This window comes from Oncorhynchus gorbuscha, linkage group LG19 (assembly GCF_021184085.1).
Source record: "Oncorhynchus gorbuscha isolate QuinsamMale2020 ecotype Even-year linkage group LG19, OgorEven_v1.0, whole genome shotgun sequence".
NCBI classification, from domain to species: Eukaryota; Metazoa; Chordata; class Actinopteri; order Salmoniformes; family Salmonidae; genus Oncorhynchus; species Oncorhynchus gorbuscha.
Window position 1 is genome coordinate 42,345,641 of NC_060191.1, and position 26,028 is coordinate 42,371,668.

The window sequence follows — 26,028 nt, forward strand, 5'->3', positions numbered from 1 at the left end:
GGAAAAGTTTAATTTAATAACGTCTTCGTATATCAAAATCATTGTCAAGTGGTTAATCAAAATTCTATCTAAATGAAAATGATACAAACCTAAAAAAGTAACTTCTATTGCTATCTATGTAAAAAAAATAGCCCACATAAAGCAAACAAATAAAAACATTGCAGCCTGCAGGTAAAAATATCCCGTTGAAAATAAATATCCTATGAATCACATTGGCCATGCATGGCCTGCCTGCAACGAACTTGAAACATTATATCAACTATTAAGTTGGGTCTAGGGCTGTTGCGGTGACCGTATTACTGACACACATGAAGGCAGTCAAATTTCACGTGTCCGTTTAGTCACGGTAATTCGGCTTCGCCCAGCTCTGATGCTGCCGATGGTCATAAGCAGCCTACCAAACTTGCTACCGGCCTGATACTCAGCACTCCATTGTTCCTCTAATCACTCTGGCATCAATGCAAATGTGATCGAAAATTTAATCAAGCACTTCATGAGCCCCCATGAGCTCATGTTGTGCAACATTTTCATTGGCCATGCAATTGCGCAAGAAAACAGAGTTATGGCCTCTATTAAAAAGAGCAGGATCCCATCAGCTTTCTAAAGGCTAGGCCTACTATATTTATTCCTCAACTTTCCTAATACTCAACAAATTGCTTCTCTTTACAACAGGAGTATAGCCTACCTGGCTGGGGTAACAATGACAAAAGAAAATACATAGAAATTGAACCAAGGGGATAGCTGTCCTCCATTCCCTTTTTAAGTGCATAGATGACATTTTTTTCCCCATGTCCCTGTTTCAGGATAAGTGCATGACAACGGTCCATTCTAAATCAAAACAAATTTCACACATATATTATTTAGTATATGTAAAAACAAGATTAAATCAAGAATAGCCTGATTGGGTGACAATGTTAGCCTATCACTTGCAAATTATACACTATCCCTTGTGAATTATGACCAGCGTAAGGCAAGAGACAATGCCTTTTTTCTCCCCCTCGACTTTTTCGAATCATAGTCACACACCTAGCCCATAGGCTTGTATCATACCTTAGGTGGGCAAATATCTTAAAATGAAGCACATTAATCTGTTTTACAAGGGGTGTAGAGCCTAACTGGCATACATAAGCAGCGCGTGAGCTTTAAGAAGATCATTTTCACCATAAAAATTCCACCTTAATAATAAAAGCATTACATGCATAGTCGCATTTGCGGTCACGTTTGATAATGGTGTTTTCCTGCTATTGGAACATCTGTGCTTCTGTGTGCACATTGCTGCACTCATAATGTGTTAATATAATAGTTTACCAACGTTTGAAGCTAAATGTTCTGATCTGTTGCGTCAGCCACATTGTGTAAAAAATGTTTGTTTTTTTATGCTAGTGGTTGTATGTATTAATTTGGGATCTAGTGCAGTATATAGGAAATTGGTGCCATTTCCGACGCGGCCAATGTGTCCATGCCAGCCTGCCGGTTAAGAGTGGTAGACATGATGACTGGGGCTGAGAATTGTTCCTGGTCTGGTTGGGAAGGGCCTTAGGGCCGTAATGCCAACCATCAGTGCGGTGTCCTGATCCTTACCCACATTCTACTCATGTCACTCAGGTCAGCCTTGTTCCTCATCGAGTCCTTTATCACCTGAACACACAGAGACAGAAAGAACATTTAGACAAGGCTGATACAACAGAGAGACCACCACACGTGAAGTTGTACTGTAGGCGTTGTGTGGGTGTGTTCTAGAAGGCCAGTGTGTTGAGCGATTGCGTGAATGAATGTGTATGGGGGTGTGTGAACAGCATTATGCTGATACTTTGCATGGTGGATGATGCTATTTCTTGGAGGTAGTAGCTACTGTGGCTAAACTGGTGGTTGTCATCTCACTGTACGGTAGGATACATTAATAGAAGTAGAGGCTATGTAGCCTGGTCCCAGAACTGTTTGTGTTTGGCATGACTTGGCAAGGCAGCACATCCAGATCTTGGACCAGACTAATAGCTATTCTGAATTAAGTGCAAATCTTAAATGATATTCCCTATGGGCCGGTTTCTTGGACACAGACTACGCATAGCCCTGGACTTAAAAGCATGATCAATGGAGAATCTCCATTTAAAAATTGGTTTTAGTCCAGGACTAAACTTAATCTGTGTCCGGGAAACCACCCCTATATTTAGTTGACCTAAACCTTATTTTTACCAGGCAAATTAACTGAAAACACATTCTCATTTACAGCAATGACCTTGGAAAGAGATGCAGGGGAGAGGACAGGAGAGGGGTTGAAATTAGCCAATTGGAATCTGGGGATGAGGAGGGCCAGATTAGGAATTAAGACGGGGCGACCAGGGTTAACACCCCTAGTCTTGGGATAAGTGTTGTGGGATCTTAGTGATCACAGAGCATCAGTCTCCCATTTTAGCCCTACCCTGCTTGGCTTCAAACCAAATCCAGCAGAGTAATAAACAGGGAATATAGTATCATTCGAGACATCTTGAGCACAAGTCTATGGAGAGATGGGCATGTCCCTGGCGTGCACTATGTTCAGGGTCGTGTTCATTAGGGACCAAAAGAAAACATAGTGAAACAGGGAGGAACTGACACGTCTTGTCCAATAATAAATGCTAATTTCAGTTCTGCTGCAAAATGTTTTCCATTGCACGCCTTACAGATCGCGACACAGGTGTGTGTCCCATCAGGGCTGTGTTGGTGGGTTCAGACTTACGTTGGGATGGCCGTCTCGCAGCAGCTTGTGGAAGACGTGGCAAAACTTCCAGCAGAGCACCGCATTGCTGGAGAGCGGCAGCCGGTTGACCGCCGCCCAGAAAGTGTGGGCGCCCTTCTCATGGTGGGTCCCCAAGATACAGGGTGAGACAGACCAGTCAAGGAGAAACACGAGGGAGATGACAGAGAGCACACATATTCTGACGAATGCTGCTTGGGGGGTTTTAACATAGAGAGGTGTTTTGCTTGTCTATTCAACTTCCATTGTTCTCTCAAGAGGGGCTGAAAATCTCCCACACATCTCACAATGACCGTTACAGAGCAGTCTGTCTCTTGGTCTCTCTCTCTCATACACACACACACACACACACTAATGGCCTGGTCCCGGCAGACATCAGGGTCACGTTCCATTACTGTTTTGCACGAACACAACCCTGAGTCATGAAGGAACAAGAGCTTGCACAAACACATGGGAGTCAACATAAACACAGCTCTCCTTTCTCTATAGTCAGAGAGAAACTGATTCTATCCAACACACACACACACACACACACTACCACTATGCACGCACGCACACACACTGCACAACTAACATCGACACTGCACACACAGTGCCCCACACACACACAAACACACAGCGACACACCCGGCTCGACAAAGAGGATATTCCTGGCATGCTTCTCTTTGACGGCGACTTCCTGCGTGTTGATGGCCTTGTTGATGCTCACAGCCTGTGCAGAGGAGGAAGTGGAGAGGGAGAGAGGAAAGAGAAAAGAATTGCACTGATTGTCTTCCTCGAGTGAGGAGTATGAGAACACCACACACCACACTCAGAATTCTCTCTTTTTATATGAATTATCAGATGCCAAAGTGAATTACAATTAGTTACACATACAGTAGGCTACAGGTCTATGTGGCCCATGATGTGTCAATCAAAGCCTAACCCTGATGTTTCCAACACCATACTCTAAATGAACCATTGGAACACACACGGCGACTATACAAATATATAAGTAGATCAGTAACAAAGAGAATATTTGTGGCCTACTTATTTATACTGAATATTCAAGAACACAATCCTCAGTAAATCCTGGCACAGTGTGGGCTTCACTTGGGGTGGTGGTAGCCTACCTCCAGCCGAGAGGTTTAAACAAACAGGGCTGAGCAAATGCCAAGGACACACACACACACACTCCCATAAAGCCTAGTGCTTCCATTACAATGGGCCCCACTAAAATACCACCAGCCACACAGAAGAAGAATCATTTCACTTCAGGGTTGTAATTTTTCAATTTAGGAGACATTCTTTTAACTTATGTGTAAAGAGCCACATCAGTATCCCTTTCAGGCCTATTAGGAGTATCCCTTTCAGGCCTATTTGATCTCGGCCTCCATCTGAGAGGAAAAGCAGCCCCGCTATATGCACCTCCACCTCTTCTCTGAGCCTTTAAAATCAGGGATTGCCAACTCTGATGGTGGTCACAAAAAAAATCTGAATTTATCATAAGGGGCCGCAGTGACTTGCGGGTCTATGTACCCACATCCATACCCACACATGCAGTCAGAGCCGGCCCTATTCTTTTGGGGGCCCTATGCTATATTTTGTTAGGGGGCTCCCCTACCTTGAAAAAAACATTTGCGGCCTCCCACAGAGGAGAGAAAGTGAGTTAATTTCCTGCAATTCTACACATTTTGCCAAGGGGCAAAGAGAAAATGTGGCAGTTTTAAAGCAAGTTTGATGCTATTCTATACATTTTGCCATGGGGCAGTCAGAAATGTTTGCAATTGTTATGCTTATTTCCTGCAATTCTACACATTTTTGCTCAGACTTATGCCATGTTAAAATGATATCTGAGTGAGTGATTTACAAAATCAAAAACGGGGGCCGTCCCCGGTCCATAAATCGACCATGATTTCTACAAGTTTAGATAACTGGCTAGACTAACTTAGCAATCAAACATGGGCTGACATGGGCTAATTGAGTGACTATCATTGACTGATATAACAAGAGAAAAACTGCTGATGCACATCCACATTTTGAAATCGCACCTGGTGTATTCTACTACTCTAACTCTCAACAGTACGTTGAGACCAACTGAATTCCTATAACTTTTTTTCCCTCTCCATTTTTAGAAATTGATCTGTGGGCCTACAAAAGGGGGGGGGTGGCACCAGTTGCCCATCTCTGCTTTAAATGAATACCGGTGTCACATCTAGCATGTTGTCCGATAAAGAACAGTGATATTGAAGTCTGAAGTGGAGTGGCTGGAGGGTCACGAAAGGACAGGCCAGGTTGAATCACCTCACTTCCCCCAGATGTCCTGAGTCCTCTCTGGGAGGGGAAGCAGATGGTGATAAATCATCACAGGTTCATTTCACTGGTGGTTCACTGGGAGCGCAGGCAGTGCGTTGGTCTCACACGAAGGAATGACTTGCTGACCATGGCATTCAGAGGAATAACCTAGCAGTAGTGCACTACACAGTCATGGTGGATTGGTGATTATTTAGACACCTTGTTCATTCGGACATGTAGATTGTTTCTCTAGTGATCACATCAACAAACCTTTATACACACACTAAGGACGCAAGAGTCATGATAAGAGTAGACAAAGTAGCCTGTTTCTTTCTGTCTTTTTCTCTCAGCCTCATTACAAATGGCATATTCACAGCTCAAGGTGACAAAGACGGGCTTTGTCTTGACAAGATCGATTCACAGGGTGACTGTCTAATTAAGTCACAGCTGTGCCTTCTGAAGAGGAGAAGGAGGACAAGGATAAAGAGAGGAATGCAGAGCTGGCCAACATCTCTCAACACACACTGCTCCCTGGTTCAAATTCCACTCCATCCATGTCTCTGTGCTTAGCTTGTATCCCTGCCGAGGATGAACCACAAAACATGCTCAGCTCTACGAGTCATGCCTTCGATCATTAAACATACCTGCAGGGTTGATATGGACACTGGTGCTACAGGTGGAACACCTGTTGCTACATAATCAAGCACAAGCCAAGCGATTTGTGTGTATGCCATGATGTCAACACTGCACCCAGAGCCATATATCTGACCGAAGTATCCTGTGGCCTCCTCTGTGTTTATTGACAACGACAGGCAAGCGAATGTGACCTTTTCAAGTGTCACCACTGTTTGTCTGAGAATCTACTGCGGGATGGATCAGACATATTGAAAACAGCTCTGCAGGAGTCTGGACAAAGGACAATATCTCATATCTGGATTTCACTTGCAAATACAGTCCAAAACATTCAGAATCTTCTTTACTGAACAAGTACAAAACGCAACAATTTCAAAGATTTTACTGAGTTACAGTTCATAAGGAAATCGGTCCATTGAAATAAAAATAATTAGTCCCTAATCTATGGATTTCACATGAATGGGAATACAGACATGCATCTGTTGGTCACAGATATATTTTTCAAAGCTAGGGGTGTGGAAAAAAACAAACAAATTAACTGTCAGTATCTGGTGTGACCACCATTTGCATCAGATTGACATCTCCTTTGCATAAAGTTGATCAGGCAGTTGATTGGCCTGTGAAAGGTTGTCCCATTCCTCTTAGAATGGCTGTGCAAAGTTGCTGGATATTGGCCGGAACCGGAACACACTGTCATATACGTCGATTCAAGGCATACCAAACATGCTCAATGGGTGACATGTCTGGTGAGTATGCAGGCCATGGAAGAAATTATATATTTTCAGCATCCAGGGATTGTGTACAGATCCTTGCAACATGGGGCCGTGGATTACGCTGAAATGGGGTGATGGCGGCAGATGAATGGCGCGACAATGGGCCTCAGGATCTCGTCACGTTATCTCCATGCATTGAAATTGCCATCGATGAAATCCAATCGGTGTTAGTAGCCTATGCCTGCCCATACCATAACCAAGGCCACCACTCTGTTCACAACGTTGACATCAACAAACAGCTCGCCCACACAACGCCATACAGGGTCTGCGGTTGTGAGGCCAGTTGGACAAACTGTCAAATTCTCTCAAATGACATTGGAGGCGGCTTATGGTAGAGACATGAACATTCATTTATCTGGCAACAGCTCTGGTGGACATTCCTGCAGTCAACATGCCAAATGGGTTGTGTGACAAAACTACACATTTTAGAGTGGCCTTTTATTGTCCCTAGCACAAGGTGCACCTGTGTAATGATCATGCTGTTTAATCATCTTCTTGATATGCCACACCTATCAGGTGGATGGATTATCTTGGCAAAGGAGAAATGCTCACTAACCGGGATGTAAACAAATTTGTGCCAAACTTTGTGAAATACAAAATTGAACATTTCTGGGATATTTAATTTCAGCTCATGAAACATGGGACCAACACTTTCCATGGTGCATTTATGTTTTTGTTCAGTGTAAAAATAGCACTACCGTTACATTTCAGTCAAATCCCCACACCATTTCTTTGCGTAAAAAAAAAAGTTCCAAGGAACGATGGAAGGCTCCCAGCACTTGTGCAAGCAGTTCCCACACAGGAACGACCCAATTAGTCCACAGTGCGACTTTGTCGTCCGTCTGAAAGAGAGTGCCAGCTGCTCAGGACTCCTGGCAAGCCAATGGGACTAGAAGCTGGAGCGGCTCGCTGGCATCGACAGGCCTATTAACTCGTCTCGTCGCAGCATGGCCAGCCGATGAAGTGAGATGATGACTGCTAGAAAATTGAATTAGTAGGTGAGAAACAGACTGTGGTGGTGGGTGTGTTGCGGTTGGGGAGATTAGACAGAGGATGAGGCTTGCTTCACAGACAGACGAGTCTGGACTGGGCCCACCTATGTAATGCACAGAGAACTCTAGAGGCCTCTCCTGTTGTCATTGATATGCTAGTCCTCGCCTGGCTGTGTGCCAGTGACACTGTCAAGAAACAAACCCAAATGGCCTACACACTTGTTGAGCTTAAAGGATAAATGCAAGCAATATGGTGAAAACTCCACCCAGCCTATCAGAAGACAAGGTGAAGGAATTACCATACTGCTTAAACCTATCAGATCCTTTGAGATCTACAAGAGTGCCCAGGCTTTAGGGGTGGATTGGGATTCAGTATGAGCCTGTCTTGTCTAGTACTGAGCAAGACATAGCCGGTGCCCTAAAAGCCGCCTGGTCAGTGCCTGTTTAATAATGCAGCGATCTCTCATTGATGAGTCATTTCCCCAAAGAAAGCATTTGAATAATGGTTTTGACTGCTTGACATGAACATGACTAACGGCCCATCCCATGGCATAATGGGGAACATTTTGCATTGCAAGTTTTTCCTGCAGACATATCGGTACTAGGACACGAGATGATTTTGACGACAACGCAGTATATTTTCATCACTACTCTAGGAAAACGGTTGAAGAGCAGAATAAAGTTAATGATGGTTGAAAAACATCTGCATTGATTGGATTAATTCAATCAATCCAATCAAAATAATAGTCTAAATAAAGGAGCCTGGGTTCTCATGAGTTTGGAGAGCTTCTATCCATACATAATCTACATGGCTGACAGGGAAGAAGAGTGCTTTTTGGTTAGTGGTCTTGATAGATAGCGTTTCAGATGATTTGCTGTTCACGCTGTGCTGAAACCACACCAGAACACAAGCAGGGGCCAAGCAGCACAAACTATTCCCTGTTCCCACAGTGCTTTCATCAGGCACCGTGGACTGGAGGTGCACGGCGGGCCGCTGCGGTGGTACTGCTAAGACTTGCCCACCACCTCAAGAGGAATGGGTAAACAGGGAAGGATGGGGGGAGGGAATGAAAACAGGAAATATGGATGGTTGCCTGTGAATGCGTCGCCACTGTACACAGAGGTGCTGTGGTGGGGAGAGGGTCAGTGGGTCTGGGGGGGAGCAGGGGGAGAGGGGTGCTCAGTCAGGCTTGCTGTCTTGGCACACCCTGTCCAGCCCATTTCCTGCCTGTCGAAAAATGCACCCAGCTCCTCCACTATTCCTCCTCCTCCTCAGGCCTAGTACCCGGTGCCAACCCAAACAGACCTCACAGCTCCCCTTTTATAATGTTTCCTTTGCCAGCATCTTCCAGGCCAATGGTCAACTGGACATAGTTTTAAACTTTTACCTCCCCACCTGAGGTCACGCACGCACACACACAATTTGTAGCTGTTTGACACCAATAGTGCTCTCCTGCTGACAAGGATTGCTTGAGATGGAAATTTTGAAATAACTAAAAACATGTAATAGCCACTTCCTGAAAAATTACTCACTTCACATTACGTCACACTAGACAGGCTGTGTGAAAACAAGTCATCATACTATGCACTTAAAAGCACGCCTTTTTAGGAAGCAAATGTGAAAACCTAAAACCAAGCATATTAATAACGTCCCTCAAAGCAACAAGTTGTAAAAGCCATAGAGTGTAAAAGTGAGAGGGTTTAGGTTATATTATTTCTTCAGGTTGGAACTCCACCAATCTTAAAAGGTCAGCACACTGAAAAGGGCCCTCTATGTTACTTGTTTCCGTAAAGGAGCATTTGACAAATTTGCTCACATTTCTGACGTTGATTTCCACTCCCATGGAACACTCACTCTACACCTCTAAGAGCCTGGCACGGTAGGGAAAGGAAACATAAAAGACAATCCCTCCAGCATGGCCACTCTTCCTGTCTATGTGAACATAAAGCAAACATGGATTAGACCAGGGTTGTGTTCATTAGGGCACACCGTAGCAAAATGTTTTGCAACAGAAATTTAATGTTCTTATTGGACAAGTTTAGATTTTACTTAAATGGGGAGGGACAGAGTTTTTCCTGGTCAGGTCATGTGCACAGAAACAAAACACAGGACCTTACTCAGGACCAAAGTAAGACAAAATATTGGAAATATACTGTCCAGAATCAAACTGGTAGGCCTAAATATTTTGTACACTGAATAGGTATATACTACTGTATTGTCGCCCTACTTCTCATTGTCTCATGTCTATTAAGACTCCATTATCAAATCAAATGTATTTATATAGCCCTTCTTAGATCAGCTGATATCTCAAAGTGCCTAAAACCCTAAACAGCAAGCAATGCAGATGTAGAAGCACGGTGGCTAGGAAAAACTCCCTAGAAAGGCCAAAACCTAGGAAGAAACCTAGAGAGGAACCAGGCTATGAGGGGTGGCCAGTCCTTTTCTGGCTGTGCCGGGTAGAGATTATAACAGAACATGGCCAAGATGTTCAAATGTTCATAAATGACCAGCATGGTCAAATAATAATAATCACAGTAGTTGTCGAGGTTGCAACAGGTCAGCACATCAAGAGTAAATGTCAGTTGGCTTTTAATAGCCGATCATTGAGCGTATCTCTACCGCTCCTGCTGTCTCTAGAGAGTTGAAAACAGCAGGTCTGGGACAGGTAGCACGTCCGGTGAACAGGTCAGGGTTGCATAGCCGCAGGCAGAACAGTTGAAACTGGAGCAGCAGCACGGCCAGGTGGATTATCCGTTCAAAACCGCCAGCATTGAGCTAGTCAAAGTCTATAACCTCACCGACAACAGCTTTTGTTCCTGTGGGGCTTGGGCTGGAAGACAGGACGGCAGGTGGTTGAAGAGACATACTGGCCGGAGTGTGGACCTTGGGGGCCAAAGGCCCTGGCATAATAAAACCTAAACCCCATGGTCCGTTTACGAGCCTCCTTTGGCAAGACAGCTTTCTGCAACCTCCTGTGAGGGAGGCCTCCTATCTGCTTTGTGTAACTAGTGGAGCTAACTTCCTGAAGAAGTGCCGATGTCATAAAAGTAAAAGGGCAAGCACATCAGCCGCTGAATTAGTTTGTGGTTTCTCTATGGACATATGACACTGTAGAAATGTAATACAGTCTTACAAGACTAGGTTTTTAGTTCACCTTAACAACAGTAGTGGGCCCTCTTTGAGAACGATTCGATATCTGCTTTCGATCCTTGCATCTGCCAAGAGTGTTGATGTTTTCATACCGTTGTCTCTCAGTGCATGACATAAATAACCAACGCAGAGGAGTCTGAGCTAAGAGGACACTGACAGGCAGGTGGCAGGCAGGCCTTTATCTCCCTTTGGTGGAGAGAGAGGAACTTGTCTCAGAGAGCAGCCTTAACTTCGCCTGTTTGATCCAGAGCGGTGAACAGCGCTCCAATAACATATTTATAACGTGACTTTGAGCAACCGGTGTTGCTTCCAAGAACAACGGAGGAACGTATTCCATCACAACCGGTGTTTGCCTCAAACAAACTGTTGTGTGCGTGTTCAACGGTTACCTCCACATCAATGAGATTTCAGGAGGAGCACAAAGCTTGGTATTGACCCCCTTCCCCCACCCCTCTATACAGAGCTATAGTAGCCTACTACACCATGTTGGCATTGAAAGGGCAGTCTTGGTGCTTTGGCCCTGCTAGTGCACCTGCTCTGGAACTCTCACACCAAGTCCAGCCAGTGTTGAACTGACCCTGAGGGGGGATTTCTCAAGTGGGTATTCCCCTATTCACAAATGACTAAATCAATGCTCTCCATCTGCTGTTGTAGGCCATTCATGATCAATCATACAAAACAGCATGCATAGCCTCTATCACTATCAGCCATTATATTTGCAATAACACTCATGAAGTAACAAAAATGTGATGGTTCTCTATCAATAAGAGTGATTATTATTCCAGAACTAATCATGTATGGTTTGTAACGCTATATCTTATGTCCCTGGTGGTTAGTAAAATATTTTAAATGTATTGTGCAATCCAACCGATTGGTAGATATGCTGCTGTCTCTAGTAGCCTTATAGAAAGCATTTAACTGACCCACGACACGCATTGCAAAGTAGCTGGGCTACCATAAGTCTGACTGACATCGCTTTCCTCCAAGAAAACAACACCATAGTCAGATAGCTATTTGATATTCTAGTCACCGTGGAAAACGTGCGCGTGCTTACGTTATCTAATGACCATAGAAAACGGGCCAATGTGAGAAAATAAGGGGGAAACATCCGATCAGTCGGGGGAAATTCATTAGCAACCTATAGCCCAATACACTAGTTATAGCCTACACTAAAACATGCATCCGACTAGAGTCTGGACTATCCTAGAACAATCCATAGCATACACGGCCAACTTAAAAAACACCACTCGATACAGTTGCACGATCAGCAAATTACTTAGAGCGACCATGAACATATATCCCAAAGGCAGTATCCTAACTTGTAATTTCCTAAATAAACAAACCTGGTAACAAATTAGTTCGCTCTCACCCCGAACACACATTTTTTTTGCGCCTTTGTAACAATGTTCACTGGAAAAATAAATCGATATCTGGAAACCTACCATTTTACTAAGATCCATAGTCCCAGAAAAATGCAGGGTGGCTGTGAGCTCAAAGACGAATCCGGTCGATGGCAATACTTCGACAGAATCGTCTACAACTGGGAAATTAGAAATCTCGAATCGCTTATGAGGTAGACGGTAGAGGGTGGTGGAGTGGACCCGTTAACTCAACATGTGTCCCGATTTGATTTGATATCAAATGCTCTCCAATTCCTTTCCTTCCGTGTCCCTTCTCCCGGTCCTACGTGCTCAGTTAACAGTGGGGGCTCCCAGCCACAGCATCCGACTGTCGAGAAGCGGAACAGAACTGTCTAGAAAACGACAACCTACTTCTAGAGTAGGCTACACACGGGAACATCTCCCTCTCGTGTATTTGTTGAATATGTTGTATAGCATTGTAGATTGCAATATTTAAAATATATTTCTAAACAGGACGGCAGGTGGTTCTAAACATCAAGAATTGAATATCTGTCCGGGGATTTTGTGTAAACAACAGCGTGCTCTCTCTGTGAAACAATAGGTGCAGACTGGGGATGGCACAACCCCCCGCCCAAACTAACTTCGTACCTCACCATGTAACAAATTATACTATCCTGAAAAAAAATCAAATACATGATGAGACGGCGAGACACCAGACCAGCGCGGCTCGGGCACACTGCAAATCATTATGATGGTAAACAATGTAACTTTCCACAACCAGTGCAACAGTGTAACAAATCATCTGTGATTTGGGGACTGCTTACATGTGACCATAACATTACTGTCTGATATAGGCCTATATTTATGGGCCATATTGAAATAGGATGTGCTATACGAAAAGGGTAGCCTACAGTAGCATAATTAACGTAAGTCGCTGTCAATATCAAAGTTATACGGTGACACTGCAAAAAGGAGCCGTTTTCAGTCTTCAACTATGCTGAGGCAATGTGGTTATAAATGTTAGCTTACATCAGTCATTTTAGGTAAATAGTGCCCTCCTCTGGTTACTCTCAGACAGAGGCTTATATCATAATCGTGAAATTATTGCACTGTCTGGAATCTTCACACACAAAATCAAACAGCTCAGATCATTTCAGATAGGTAAAAAACAACTTTGTCAAAGCACAAACAAGTCAATATTAGACTATGCATATCATTCTTTAGTAATAACCTCAGCAATTTGGAACAGAACATATGGAATTAAGTATTTTTCTGAATTCATTGTGTGTCATGCATGAAAAGCACATTAACAATTAAAGTTACAATTTTTATTATTACTTGGGCCAAGTGAGGAGCATAGTCCACAGTAATCAATATGTGACCCATTCTCCTGATGGCAGACTGGCCGCTACACACAAACAGACTGTCTTCAGACAAAGCCTGCTCTTCACTACAGTCTCTTCACTTCCTGGTACGGTGTGGGCCAATGGTGTGGGTGGACCCATCGAGCACGGCTCTATGGAGAGGCTGCAATTCTCACATACACTACTCTAGGCCTTTATGACTATCATGTTTATATTGTAGAAGGGATGTAGAATATTGATTGTTTGAAACAACTGTGTTTCTCTTTTCGTCTGGGTTCCCGTACATTAATTCCGCCTTAGCGAGGGTGGTGCCGAGCACACACAATCACACCACACACGCAGAGTTAAGGGTGAAAGCCTCTCTGTCTCAATTCTGTGGGCAAAGTTCATATAAATGGCCTTGAACACAGCTGAGACAAAACCGTTCCAGAACAAAAATCTACTTACTGGTATGTCACAACGACATGTAATCGCTGAGTAGGCCCTTCTATCCAGTTGACCAGACATTAGGGCATAGTAAAATAAAGGTAAAAAATAATAAATCACTACTGTGTGTGAACAGTATCCCCGAAACTATAATGGATTTACGCAATAATGAAGTCAGAAAGTTAGATCTAAAATCACAAGTATTATTGTAATGATGAACTAAAAGTCAATAATACAAATGTAGGTCCTTGTGATGATGTAACCAAAGCATCCAATGTCCAATCAACTCTTTTTTTAGGTTTTAAAATATCTAATCCATCCAAATTAAAGCCAGAGTTAATGCCATTTTGATCTCATTTCAGTACTTTGTTCCAATGGCTGACCTGCCACTCATGTCCAGGAGTTTTTAATCTACAGCCGGTGCAATGAGGTCACAGGCCAGTGCCTGCCGTTTTTGCTGCCTCAGTGGTTTTAATGGGCCCGGGCCGCTTTCGTTCTCCCTGTGCGTGCGTGTGTGTAACTACCCCTCTCCAACTCACCCTGGTTATAATGACAGGGTACAAGCACAGAGTGGGGGTATCTTACAAAGGCAGGAAGAGAAAGGAAGACCAAGAGTGTGTGTAACAGAGAGAGAGATTAGAGAGTGCTTGTCTGGGTCCGCCATGCTGTGCTGCTTGTGCCCAAGGGACATGGTCGTGGATCCTCCTCCTAATTCCACAGCTGCCAGAGCACCACAGTGCTCCACTAAAGGGGGCACAGGCAGTGGGGTGGGCAGCATTGATTACCAGATAGTGTGACTAAGAGATGCTGTGGCACTGCTATATCTCTAAGGTACATCATCTAAGAAGCAAACTGTTAACATCCTCAAAAAGTGTCAGAATGACTCATGCTCAAAAAGCACAAGTGGATTGACACCCACCATCTCAGATTTTTCCGAAAGTTTCTGTTGTTCGAAACAGATAAGATTAGCATTCCTGCAACATAATTTAGTTCAAATATAATTTGATCTAAGAAATTAAGCTAATTGATTGCATCTAAATTGGCAATTTTAATATATAGGATTCATATAATATTCAATAAATATAGTACCTGACATCTGATTTGGACCAAACCTTTTTCTAACAATGAGTAAGACATGAGGAATCCAAATAAATTATCACCCACAGACCCTCCACGCCAATCCCCAACAACAAGTATATAGTATCAGTTCTCTATGTCTGACATGTAGTATGGTACTACGGCTCAGAGTATTGTTTCTACATCCTATGTAATGTATTCCCAGTGAATTTGGTGATGTTTTTCCCCCCTGTTCAGTGAAATTAGGCATTGAAGTTGTTAGGTTTATGTCCCATCCTACACCCTGATATTGCCAGGTTCTGGCCACAAGATGGTACTGTTCCAGGTGACTGCTCAATGTTAAAGGGACCGTTAACCAAAATGACTCAATTACATATTGGTTTCCTTACCCTGTAAGCAGTCTATTGAGAAGGTATGACAGCAATCCATGTGTTGGTTTTGTTGTCCACGGTTTCAAATGCTAACTTAAAAAAAAAAAAAAAAAGAAGAAATGATGCCAATATTATCCTTTTCACACTCCACGCTCCTTGTCAAACATAGAGAACTGATTGGTGTGGGGTGTAGGGGTTCCGTGGGGAGCTTTTGACAATTTCTTTTGGATTCTTTGAATATCATATTAATCCTATAAATTAAAAATTGCCAATTTGGGTGCAATCAATTAGCTTAATTTCTCAGAGATCTAATTGGACTTCAACCAAATAATGTTGCAGGAATGCTAGTCTTATCTGTTTCTAACAGAAACAATTTCAGAACAATCTGAGATGGTGGGTGTCATGACTTGCTGAAATGACAAGCAACGAACCGTACTGAATATCCAGAGGCAGCCTGTCTTGGAGAGCGGTGGGATGGAGACAGGCAGGAAGAATCTGGATCTAAATTTAAGACTTAATTATGTAAGCCACATTGCTGTGTGGTGGAGTCACTCTCAGGATGTATCCCACAATAGAAAGCCCCGCCTGGGAGCTGAGAGACCCAGGAGAGGTTCTAAAGTGGGGTGCCAGGCTGAACGGAAGTAGCTTTCTCACAGACGCAGCCATGTTTCTCTCATTTCAGACCACTATCCAGACAGACACGCCATCATTGTAGCAGGCAGTACTGAGCTATGGTTTCTGGCAGTGGGTTAACTGCCTTGCTCAGGGGCAGAATGACAGATTTTTACCGTGTCAGCTCTGGGATTTGATCCGGCAACCTTTCGGTTACTGGCCCAATGCTCCTACCCACCAGGCTACCTGCAAAGTTGGGCCTGTCATTCCAGAAGAGAAAGAGATGGCAGCTCTGGAAGTTAAAATGGCTAATTAAAGTGGTACGGTGTTCAAGTGGAGGTGGACTGTTGAAACGACTAAAATAGTTTCTCTCAAGCTGGTCATTGAGCTCTTTTTTTTAAAACAAATGTGCCGTTACATTTCATGACCGATGGGAAACTGTTACGTAGCAGTACAACTGCGACTCCACAGAGAGGCATGGCAGTCCTTCATAAACAAGCACACTGTAGATTCATTCCATCTCCAATTAGAGAGGACACTACTTATTTCAGTTCTCTAAACATGTCATTACATGCATGCTGTATGTGTTATCTGGGCATGGGTGAGGTATTTTTATAACTCTGCGGACAATATGAAGTAGTGAGTACTCTGAATCTGAACACACCCTTGTTGTTTACCCGACTCTCAGGCTCTAAGAAACCGAGATAGGAGCCCTGGGACCCATGACTTCACCCTTACCACCATCTGTCTACTCTAGAGACTTGTTCTGTGTCAATGCACATTTCTAAACACCATAAAACTCTTATGGTCATTGGTGTAACAGCACAAACAGATCTGGGACCAGTATAGATTGTATTAAGAGTGCTTGTGCCTGAACAGAGGTCTTAGAGCAGAGCCACTGGTGGTTTTGGGACAGTGGTGAAAGCCAGGAGATTCAGGCAGATCCAAGCCACAACAGATCAGATTAACTCGGGGCTAATCCCTGTATTAAAGCACAAACAAGATTTCATTGATTCTTCCCTCTGTGGCGAAACAGCTTTAGGACTGCCGTCAAAAATCAACCATAACAAAAACAACTGCTACAACCAGATTAGGAATCGTATCTGAATTGAGCAATTTTGAGAGGAATATGGTATGATAGGCTAAATGTATAAATGTAGGCTTTAATCTAAAATCAATGTCACAGTCATAGCACACTATGACTACAAGAGACAGCAAACCTCTGCTCTCTGGATCAATCGTCAGTCCCGCAAATGAGTGCTCAAAAGCTCATTGGCTAATTTAGCAGTGGTTGTAGTAGAAGAGGGGAAAAGCAGGTTGCATCTGCCGCTAAAAAAAAAACCCCCAGCAGAGCAGGGTAATTTAAAAGGCTTGATTCATCTGACCTACTTTTTGACTAACCCCCCCCCCCCATCTGGGAAGAGACTGCCAAGCAGGAAGTGTCTTCTCCACGCTGCATGAAAAATGAGCATGCATTTTTTCTATACTACAGCTCGAGTAACAGACTGTCAGCTATATGGGATTGAGAATTCAAAGTACATCCAAACCATTAAAGGGGCCATCTGCAGTCACTGCATCCCATTTTTTATTTATAAATTAATGATATGTACCCATTGATTCCCCATCAAAACACAAAAGATAAGCTTGCTTTACTCCAATGTTTGTAAACAAACACTATATAGCCTCAAAACATGATCAAAACAAAAATGTTGATATCATGGATGGTCAGTCCTTGCATCCATAGCTTGTTCTATGAATTTGAGAGTCGTTACAGCCCCATCCCTCAGCGTTTTACCGAAACACTTATTGTTTTAACTGTGGATTGCCAGTTTCAAGGGCATCAACAAACAGTGCTGCTCAGTCCTACCCTTTCATCAAACTTATTTCCCTGGATAAAAGCAACAATGATAGTCCCTCCCACCCAGCTCTCTCTCACACACCCCCGTTTGTAGGCTGATTGTACTTTCCAGAACCCATCACAATATCTCTCAGGCCATTGGTTCTAGTGCTGTGTCCAGGATGCACTTAAAGGCTTTTTATTGTAGTTCGATACACGGTAGTGGTTTTATGGATAGTCCAGGCAGACACATACAGCATTTTGCCTCTCTCTCCACAGTTGTGGACGTCACCTCTCCTGAAAGATGGTAAATCAGACCTCTTTATCAGGCAGTTTTTCTCAAATAACTAAATCTGTGCTCTTAGGACTGACCCATTTCAACAGATTTTGATCTTGCACTGAAGACCCAACAATGATGTAATGTCTCTATAATCTTTGCAATATCAACTTTGTGACGATACCTTTTCTAAATCAAACATTCGCATCAAATATGTTACCCACTGCTAAGAATGAGGGATGATGATGATGTTGGCTTGCTGTTGTGTGGTGGTACTATATTACTACATTGTATTACAAACATCGGAAACAATGCATTCCTGTAAACACTCAATCATTTAGGTCAAGTTGGCGCGCGCACACACCTTCATGCATAGATCATGATCAATGTTCACAGAAGATTTCATGGAAATCCGAACCTGCGAGGCAGCACCAATCACTCAAGCTGATAAACCATGACATGTCCGCAAGTTTTCACACTGAACAGATCATTGCCAACTTCAATGCAACGGACGGTTCCAACTCGAAGCTTCACCATAACAATTAAAATATCTTCACATTTCTTAGTCCCTTCTAATTCTATACAAGAAATCCAGAATTCCCACTAAACAAGTGCTTTACCTGACCGCGTTCAAAGTTCTCCTTTTCAAGTTCTAAACTGTTGGCACCACCAGTCCGACGAATCAGCGCTTTGGGAATTGGGTTCGGTACTTGCTGCATGGAGCTCTTCACTCGGTCCATTGTGTCTCTTTAGAATTTCCACTGAAAAATAATATTTATACGGAGATATCGTCAAATTATTAATAAAATTGGACAATAATAGTTCAGGCAGTCGACAAAATTCAGGAGGTCATTTCGCCTGTCCACCGCGTCTCCCTCTGTAGACGATGTCATGTTTTTAAGCTGCGTTCGTAACCAAGTAGGAGGTGGGAATTTACTAGTTGTGAAGTCGTAAATGAATTCATGTGCTTTGAATACGTTGAGAAACGCTCATGCCCAACAAGCTGTGTTAACCATAAACTCAAACTACAGCTATCAAGCTTATAAACAAATGATAATGTTCAGAAAACATATTAATAGATTGCTTTTTATAGTTAATGCTTTGTTTTTTGCACGAAACTGCCAAAATGCTATTATCAAGGTCGTTTTCTTAGTATGTGACGTAAGATGTCAGCATGTGGGAGAAATGGGAGCTCAGTATGATAGATGAGTTTCCCACTAGTAATAATCAATTGGAGGGCCGTTCAAGCAGATTTTTCCCAGTCGTATGTAGTAAATTCCCACTTCCCACTTGGTTAAGAATGCAGCATTAAGCCTGATGTAGAGTGAGGTTGCTGGTTGCACTAAGCTGATTTTAAAATATAATCCCAATGCTCTCATGTTGATTACCTTTCTCCCTATGCAGTCTAAATCAGCTTTTTTGCAAATGTGCTGCACTGTTTTGACACTGATGAACTAGGGCAATAGTTACCCAAACCATAGAAATAAATAGAGGACTTATTTTTGTAGCTGTGCTATTATAGCGTCTGTGACAGCATGGGCAGTGCCATTGAGGCTATCTCCATTTTGAAGTAGTCAATTTTCTTCTTCACGATTGGCTAAACCTTCCTGATGACCCGGTTGATCATGACTCCAGCAGTGTCACCAGAAGGGATCAGCCAATGACGTTGGAAGTCCAACCTGGACTCAGAAGTCAACATAACATAGTACATGTAAATCCGGGACATGCCAATGTTACATTTTGAATGATAGGTATTAATTTGTGGATGTCCGTCAACCATGTCATATGATATGTTACGAATTCCAATTTGTATGATATGTTACGAATTGTAATTCACACAGTATGTTACAAATCTGCTAAACGTAAGATATGTTACAAATTCCAATTTGTTGTGGCTAACATTAGCTAAGTAAGGTTAGGGTTAAGGTTAGGAGTTAGGTAAAAGGGTTAATGTTAGGGTTAGCTAACATGCTAAGTAGGTGTAAAGTAGCTAAAAATATGTAATTAGTTGCAAAGCTGCTAATTATCTAAAAAGCTAAAGTTGTCCGCGATGAGATCCGGACACACAACCTTTGGGTTCCTAGATGTTCACTAGACCTTCGCGTTATACCTTCTGTCTTATTTAACCGTTCCACTAATTTGAGTATCCCGGATTCACATTTACTATGTTACATCGAGTCTATGAGACCAGACTGGAAAGTCCCAGCCAGTTGACTATATTAAAATTGTGGAAGCCCTCAATTGCACTGCCCATGCTAAACATGGTATTTTGGCCACTAGAGATCTCTGTCATTCTCTATGGCCCAGATGCAACTGTCACAGACTCCTCCCAGAAATGTGAACGACTGGCTAGAATTCTGCTGGTGCCCATCTACATCAATATTATGGGACCATTATTGATTTTGATATGAGGCGCAATTACGCATGATTGAAGGCACATGATAGTGTTTGGGTTGTTGGTACAGACTTTATCACCATAATGTAAATATAGAAAAGTCCATGTTATGACTGTAGGCCTACAGTCAGTGTCTAATTGAGTTTTTGCTACAATAGCCTACATAATAGAAATGCCAGTGGCCTATTCATTTTTGATTCAGAGTAAACAATTAATCTCCAGAACTAAATTAATAATATGGTGGTTATAATATGATCTAATAATATGTGTGTAATATGTGTTTTTATGGATATGGTTATAATATGTTATTATATAGGTCACAGGAGCTTGCAGGTCACCAGTCCACTCCCGTGGGCCTTGAATTAGATCATTTCCATGGTTTCTGCTGACCCTCTCATATTTGATAGCTGGCAAGAAGCTGGTTTTCTGTGCAGTACTTTGACAGTAGTGTGTGTGAAAAGTGTGTGTCCATCATCTTAAAAATATCTAACAGCATCAGAATTGCAAGATTTGGGTTTTCAAACATTCAAGGAGCGGGACACTAACCCGGATGCTTAAAAGAAATATAGCTGCGCCCTCCAACAAACTATCAAACAGGCAAAGCTTCAATACAGGACTAAGATCGAATCCTACTTCACCGGCTCTGAAGCTCCTTGGATGTGGCAGGGCTTGCAAACTATCACAGATAAACCAGCCAGCCAGAGGAGCTAAATGCATGGGCCCTCAGATCTTCAAAAAGTTCTACACCTGGACCACTGAGAGCATCTTGACTGGATGCATTACCGCTTCATATGGCAACTGCTTGGCATCCGACTGCAAGACGCTACAGAGTGTTGTGCGTACGGCCCAGTACATCACTGGGGCCAAGCTCTATGCCATTCAGGAACTCTATACCAGGCGGTGTCAGAGGAAGGCCCTAAAAATGGTCAAAGACTCCAGCCACCCAAGTCATAGTGTTCTCTCTGCTACCGCATGGCAAGCGGTACTTATGCACCAAGTCTGGAACCAACAGGACCCTGAACAGCTTCTACCTCCAAGCTATAAAACTGCTAAATAGTTAGTTAAACCAAATAGCTCCCTGGACTGTCTGCATTGACCCTTTTTGCACTAACCTTTTGACTCATCATATACACTGCTGCTACAGTTTACTATCTGTCACTTTATTCCTAGTTATATGTATACAGTATCTACATACGCTATCTACCTCCATGACCTCGAACCCCTGCACACCGACTCGGTACTGGTACCCCTTGTATATAGCCAAGTTATAATTACTCATTGTCTATCTACTATTACTTTTGATATTATGCATTTTACTTTTTTATTATTTCTCTATTTTCTTTCTCTCTGCATTGTTGGGAAGGGCCTGTAAGTAAGAATTTCACTGTTAGTCCACAGCTGTTGTTTTCAAAGCAAGTGAGGAATACAATTTGATTTGATCTGCCTGGGTGAAATGTAAAATGAGGTGTGTTTGATTGAGTTTGGAGGATTTTCCAGTTGGTTCCGTTGTGCCACTCAAACTAAATCAAGCACAGAATCCAGGTTAGCTGTGCTGCTACGCTGTTCTGGGTCTTTTCTAGAGCTAGTTGAAGTAATTAGCCACAGCTATAAGATCAGAATACATAAATGTTACACCAAATATCTCACCCTGCTGATTGAGCCTGCCAATCAATATTTGTTTAGTCCAATGCTTGACTTGGGCAGGAGCTCACCGGAACTGAGTACCAGCACCTAAAATGTTCTACTGCTTCAGTGTCTGCACCTCTGATATAATATTGGCTTAAAACTATTGCAGAGTTCCTGCACATAAATATAAACAGAAACGGCCCACAAAATGAGTACTGGCACCAATTTCAATCCAAGTCAAGCACTGGTTTGCTCAATTGAACTGAAATTACAAATGCATGCCATATCAGTGTTTATTGTTCAGTGCTACCTACCCTCTGCAAGACATAAAAATAAAATATTTGACCATATGATTGATAGATGGCAGGGAGGGAGCTCCAGCTGTGCATAATTGGATCTAATCACTCCCTCTCTATTGTAGTTTCTTCACCACCCTCACTTCCTCTCATACCCAAGGATTATCAACCCTTTCAATCTAATAGTGAATTTTGTAAATCCTTTATAAACCAACTTCGTTAAAAAAACACTATATCCAGTTTGATTCATTACGTTTATGTCATTTATGGGGGTTAGAATATCCAGATATACATCATTTCCATCATAACAACTTATTATTTTACAGTCAATGGTAATGTGATGACGTCGTATCAAAGATGATGGGGAGGATGAAGAAAACAGACAAACCAACCACTAGGAAAAGGGAATGGGTGTTAAAACCTCGCGAGAATATTAGCTTATTGGAGGAGTAAGCACACTGCAAGATTGGAGTTGCAAGAAAAGACATCTCCAAAAAGTAACAACTAAAGATGTCTGGACGGTCAGGTCGCGCGGAGACACGAAGTCGTGCTAAAGATGATATTAAAAAGGTGCTGGCAGCAATTGAAAAAGTGCGTAAATGGTAAGTAAAACCGCGGAGATTATGTAAATTAAACGTAAACATCTGCAACGCCACACAACAAACTTCACACGGAAAATATTAGAAGGGTTGGCGAGTGACTGAAACAACAGCCAATGGAGAGACGAAGCTGCCGAAGCCCGGCAATTCTATGGGCAGGACTAACGGAATTGTTCATTCTGTCAAAATGGCTACACTTGTCCACATGTTGTTACAACGTTACGCATTCTGATATAACTGTGACCCACATTGAAAATATCCGTTCCCTCGGCGAGGTTCAGGAATATTAGGCAAAAAAAATGCACTTGAACATAAGCTATTTACATAGCCTAGCTCTGTGCATAGCCACCAGTAAATGAGCAGCATCTTTGGTTCATGCTTTTATTACTGAATGTAGTAAATCTATTCTCTGTTCTATTACATTTCATTTTCAGGGAGAAGAAGTGGGTAACTGTAGGAGACACATCCCTACGCATATTCAAGTGGGTGCCTGTGACAGACACTAAACAGGTTTGGTATCTAATAATAGATGACTGCATCAGACCATCCTATGGTTCATGAATCTAATGAGTTTGTGTACAGAACAACCTTATCACTCTGCCTCTTTTTTTCTCTTTCAGATATACCGGAGCAAATCCATAACTGGAGAGGTTCGAGGTCTAAAAGATGTGGTGTTGGAAAACACCAGCTCTACCATGGATTTCCTAGGTGAGGCACTGACTGTGAGAAGCACAAGTAATTTGGAGCAGGTTTTAAATAACTGCAATACTATATATAACAGGGTTGTGGGCAATTCTATGGAAATTCACTGAATGCAGATAAAACCTTTACATACTTTTTAATTGGAATTTAAATTGACCTCAATTGAAAATTATATTGGTCTGAAACCGTTCAAGACTGTTCCTGTTCTTTCACCGCAGATGAATGCAGCAACCAGAGTTTCCTGTCTGATGTCTACCAGCCCAAAATGGACAGCAGCAGCTCAAGCTCCCAGCATGCCAGTGAGGCAGTCAGTCCTCTTCCTCACACCACAACACTCCGCACGGCCGAAGATGCTCAACCACCCATGCTGGGCCAGGAGAGTGTGGACGGTACAGTTAGTTTAGCATACTACACCATCGCACTGCACAGTGCACCCATGTAGGGCCAGGAGCTTTTCCAGACCCTGTAACCTGACTAGGAAAAACCCTAGCCATTATGTCACTCTTGTAACTGAGGTATAATATATTGGCTATATTACAGTTAATATCTCAATATCTTTTAAGTGTTTCACTCAGTCTTTCACTCTATATGCAGAGCCATCCCAGCCAGCACATGAAGTTGCTGATGAGCCTCCCACATTGATCAAGGAAGACCTGGTTTTGCCCCTTGGTGTTCGAGTAAGAGTTCCATGCACAGAGGTAAGTCATTTTCTGTAGTAATAAAGGATATGACCATTTTTATTAGTGTTAAGAAAATTGCTATAGAAAAGTTGTGATTGGTAATTGCTTATGCTCTTAATAATAACATTAAAGAAATCACCACAATCAATGTATTTAAATATCAACATTTCCAACAGGAAGAAGAAGAGGAATCAGGAGCCCCTCCACTGAAGAAAATTTACACTGAAAAAAAGTCTGTACTGAGATAACTAGTTGATTGGATGGACATGCATGCAACCCATGCACTCTATTGAAGGATTCAAATGGGACATAAGAGTAACTGCCCAAATAATGGAAACACTTGAGTAAATGAGGGATACAAAGTATATTGAAAGCAGGTGTTTCCACCCAGGTATGGTTCCTGAGTTAATTAAGAAATTAACATCCCATGTGCTTAGGGTCGTGTATAAAAATGCCAGGCAGGCCATTGTTATGGCCATTATTTTGGCTACCATGGATATGTTTTAAAAAAACATAGTATGACAAAACACCAAATTATGCCATTTCTTATGGAAGAATGGTGTCGCCTTCCTCCAATAGATTTCCAGACACTTATATAATCTATGCCAAGTTGCATTGAAGCTGTTCTGGCTCGTGGTGGCCCAACGCCCTATTAAGACATTGTTGGTGTTTCCTTTATTTTGGCAGTTATCCCTACAGACATTATTATAAAATATGCATTTCGTTAATCAAGTCACTACAAATGGAATACGTTTAAAAAAGAAAGTTGAAGTTATTATTTTAAGTTGTTTTTTAAAAATACAATTTTACTTTCTCAGCTTTGAAAGTAATTATAAGCCGTTTAATGCGTTACAACTGTACATAGTCGTGCTCAAAAAAAGTGCCTATCGCTCTGAAATATACACTATATATTTATTTTCTGTCAGACAAGTGTCTCATATGTTATGCTATTCGTAGAAATTGCACAGATCTAAATAATTATGTCCCCTATTCAATGAAATGGGTTTGTTAATTCTGAGGGATGAAGTTGAGCATATATTAATTAACAATCTGTTGAGTTTCTTTTGTTTCACACGGTTAGCGCTGTTTTGTTAAATACATTTATCCAAGCAGCACAGGAAGTATGAGGGGAAACTTATTCCGGTCACTGGATTTTATTGAATATGGGCTGAAGTTTTTGGAATATTTTTTTACATTTGTACTTCGCTTTGCAAATAAGATTAGACAACTGTTTGTCATGTCTATCCTTTTTGATATACTCTTATCTTGCTTCTTAAATGTTCATATGGCATTGGATGTGACTGGTATAGCATGAGTTTGAATGGTGAACGAGGTTGAAAAGTAGTTAAAGACCTTGTATTGTTATTCAGAGATAATTTCTTATGGTCAGGTGGGTCATGCTCTCAAGTGTTTATTTTCTGCTGCAAAAGTGATGCACATGCTGGAATATACCCTGCTCCATAGTAAAATATGGTTGATATTGTGTCTTCGTTTTGCAGTGTTTTGCATCTTTTGACTCCCACACTCAAATAATTGTCCAAAATGTTTTTCACCATATAGGATGACCACTTGACTTGGTTGCATTTTATCTTTCATGGAAATGATCAGATTGCAAATCCATGGCCTTGGGCCCTCAATTTATACATAGAAAGCTTGGGCCGTGATTGGCCATCCGTCGCCAGTCTTGGCACTGTGGGTTTTTTAAGCAGTCCATTAAATAAAATCATGACACTTGATAGAGATGCTAGAATTATTCTTGATTGAACGTTAAAATCCATGGGAAGTAAGTAACTCATCACTATAGGACAGTGGTTCCTAAACTGTTTATAGAGCCGTACCCCTTCAAAC

The 26,028-nt window shown here is 42.2% G+C and overlaps 2 protein-coding genes across 3 annotated transcripts in view; one reads left to right on the forward strand and one right to left on the reverse strand.

Moving 5' to 3' along the window:
* Window positions 1-18,784, reverse strand: part of LOC124005212 (huntingtin-interacting protein 1-like) — a 44,047-nt gene extending 25,263 nt beyond the window's left edge. The window contains exons 1-4 of one of the 2 annotated variants that reach the window (XM_046314243.1): window positions 18,503-18,784; window positions 3,383-3,446; window positions 2,717-2,859; window positions 1,582-1,638 (exon numbers count right to left, since the gene is read on the reverse strand). In XM_046314243.1, coding sequence (XP_046170199.1) covers window positions 1,582-1,638; window positions 2,717-2,859; window positions 3,383-3,446; window positions 18,503-18,622 — 384 coding nt within the window. In that variant the 5' untranslated portion in view covers window positions 18,623-18,784. Of the gene's footprint in view, window positions 1-1,581; window positions 1,639-2,716; window positions 2,860-3,382; window positions 3,447-11,999; window positions 12,477-18,502 lie in introns of those variants that run through there. The other variant, XM_046314244.1, reaches the window with a different exon arrangement.
* Window positions 18,785-22,611: 3,827 nt separating this feature from the next.
* LOC124005556 (B-cell CLL/lymphoma 7 protein family member B-B-like) lies at window positions 22,612-25,665 on the forward strand. The gene is made up of 6 exons (XM_046314934.1): window positions 22,612-22,801; window positions 23,233-23,308; window positions 23,419-23,506; window positions 23,719-23,889; window positions 24,095-24,198; window positions 24,357-25,665. The coding sequence occupies exons 1-6, from the start codon at window positions 22,710-22,712 to the stop codon at window positions 24,426-24,428; spliced, it is 603 nt and encodes a 200-aa protein (XP_046170890.1). The 5' UTR covers window positions 22,612-22,709; the 3' UTR covers window positions 24,429-25,665.
* The last annotated feature ends 363 nt before the right edge of the window (window positions 25,666-26,028 follow it).

Excerpts from the sequence above, each read along its gene's own strand:
- LOC124005556 (XM_046314934.1), top strand. The coding sequence starts at position 22,710 with ATGTCTGGACGGTCAGGTCGCGCGGAGACACGAAGTCGTGCTAAAGAT. Across the intron at positions 23,890-24,094 it reads GGGCCAGGAGAGTGTGGACG|AGCCATCCCAGCCAGCACAT; the intron begins GTACAGTTAGTT and ends CTCTATATGCAG. Across the intron at positions 24,199-24,356 it reads TAAGAGTTCCATGCACAGAG|GAAGAAGAAGAGGAATCAGG; the intron begins GTAAGTCATTTT and ends CATTTCCAACAG.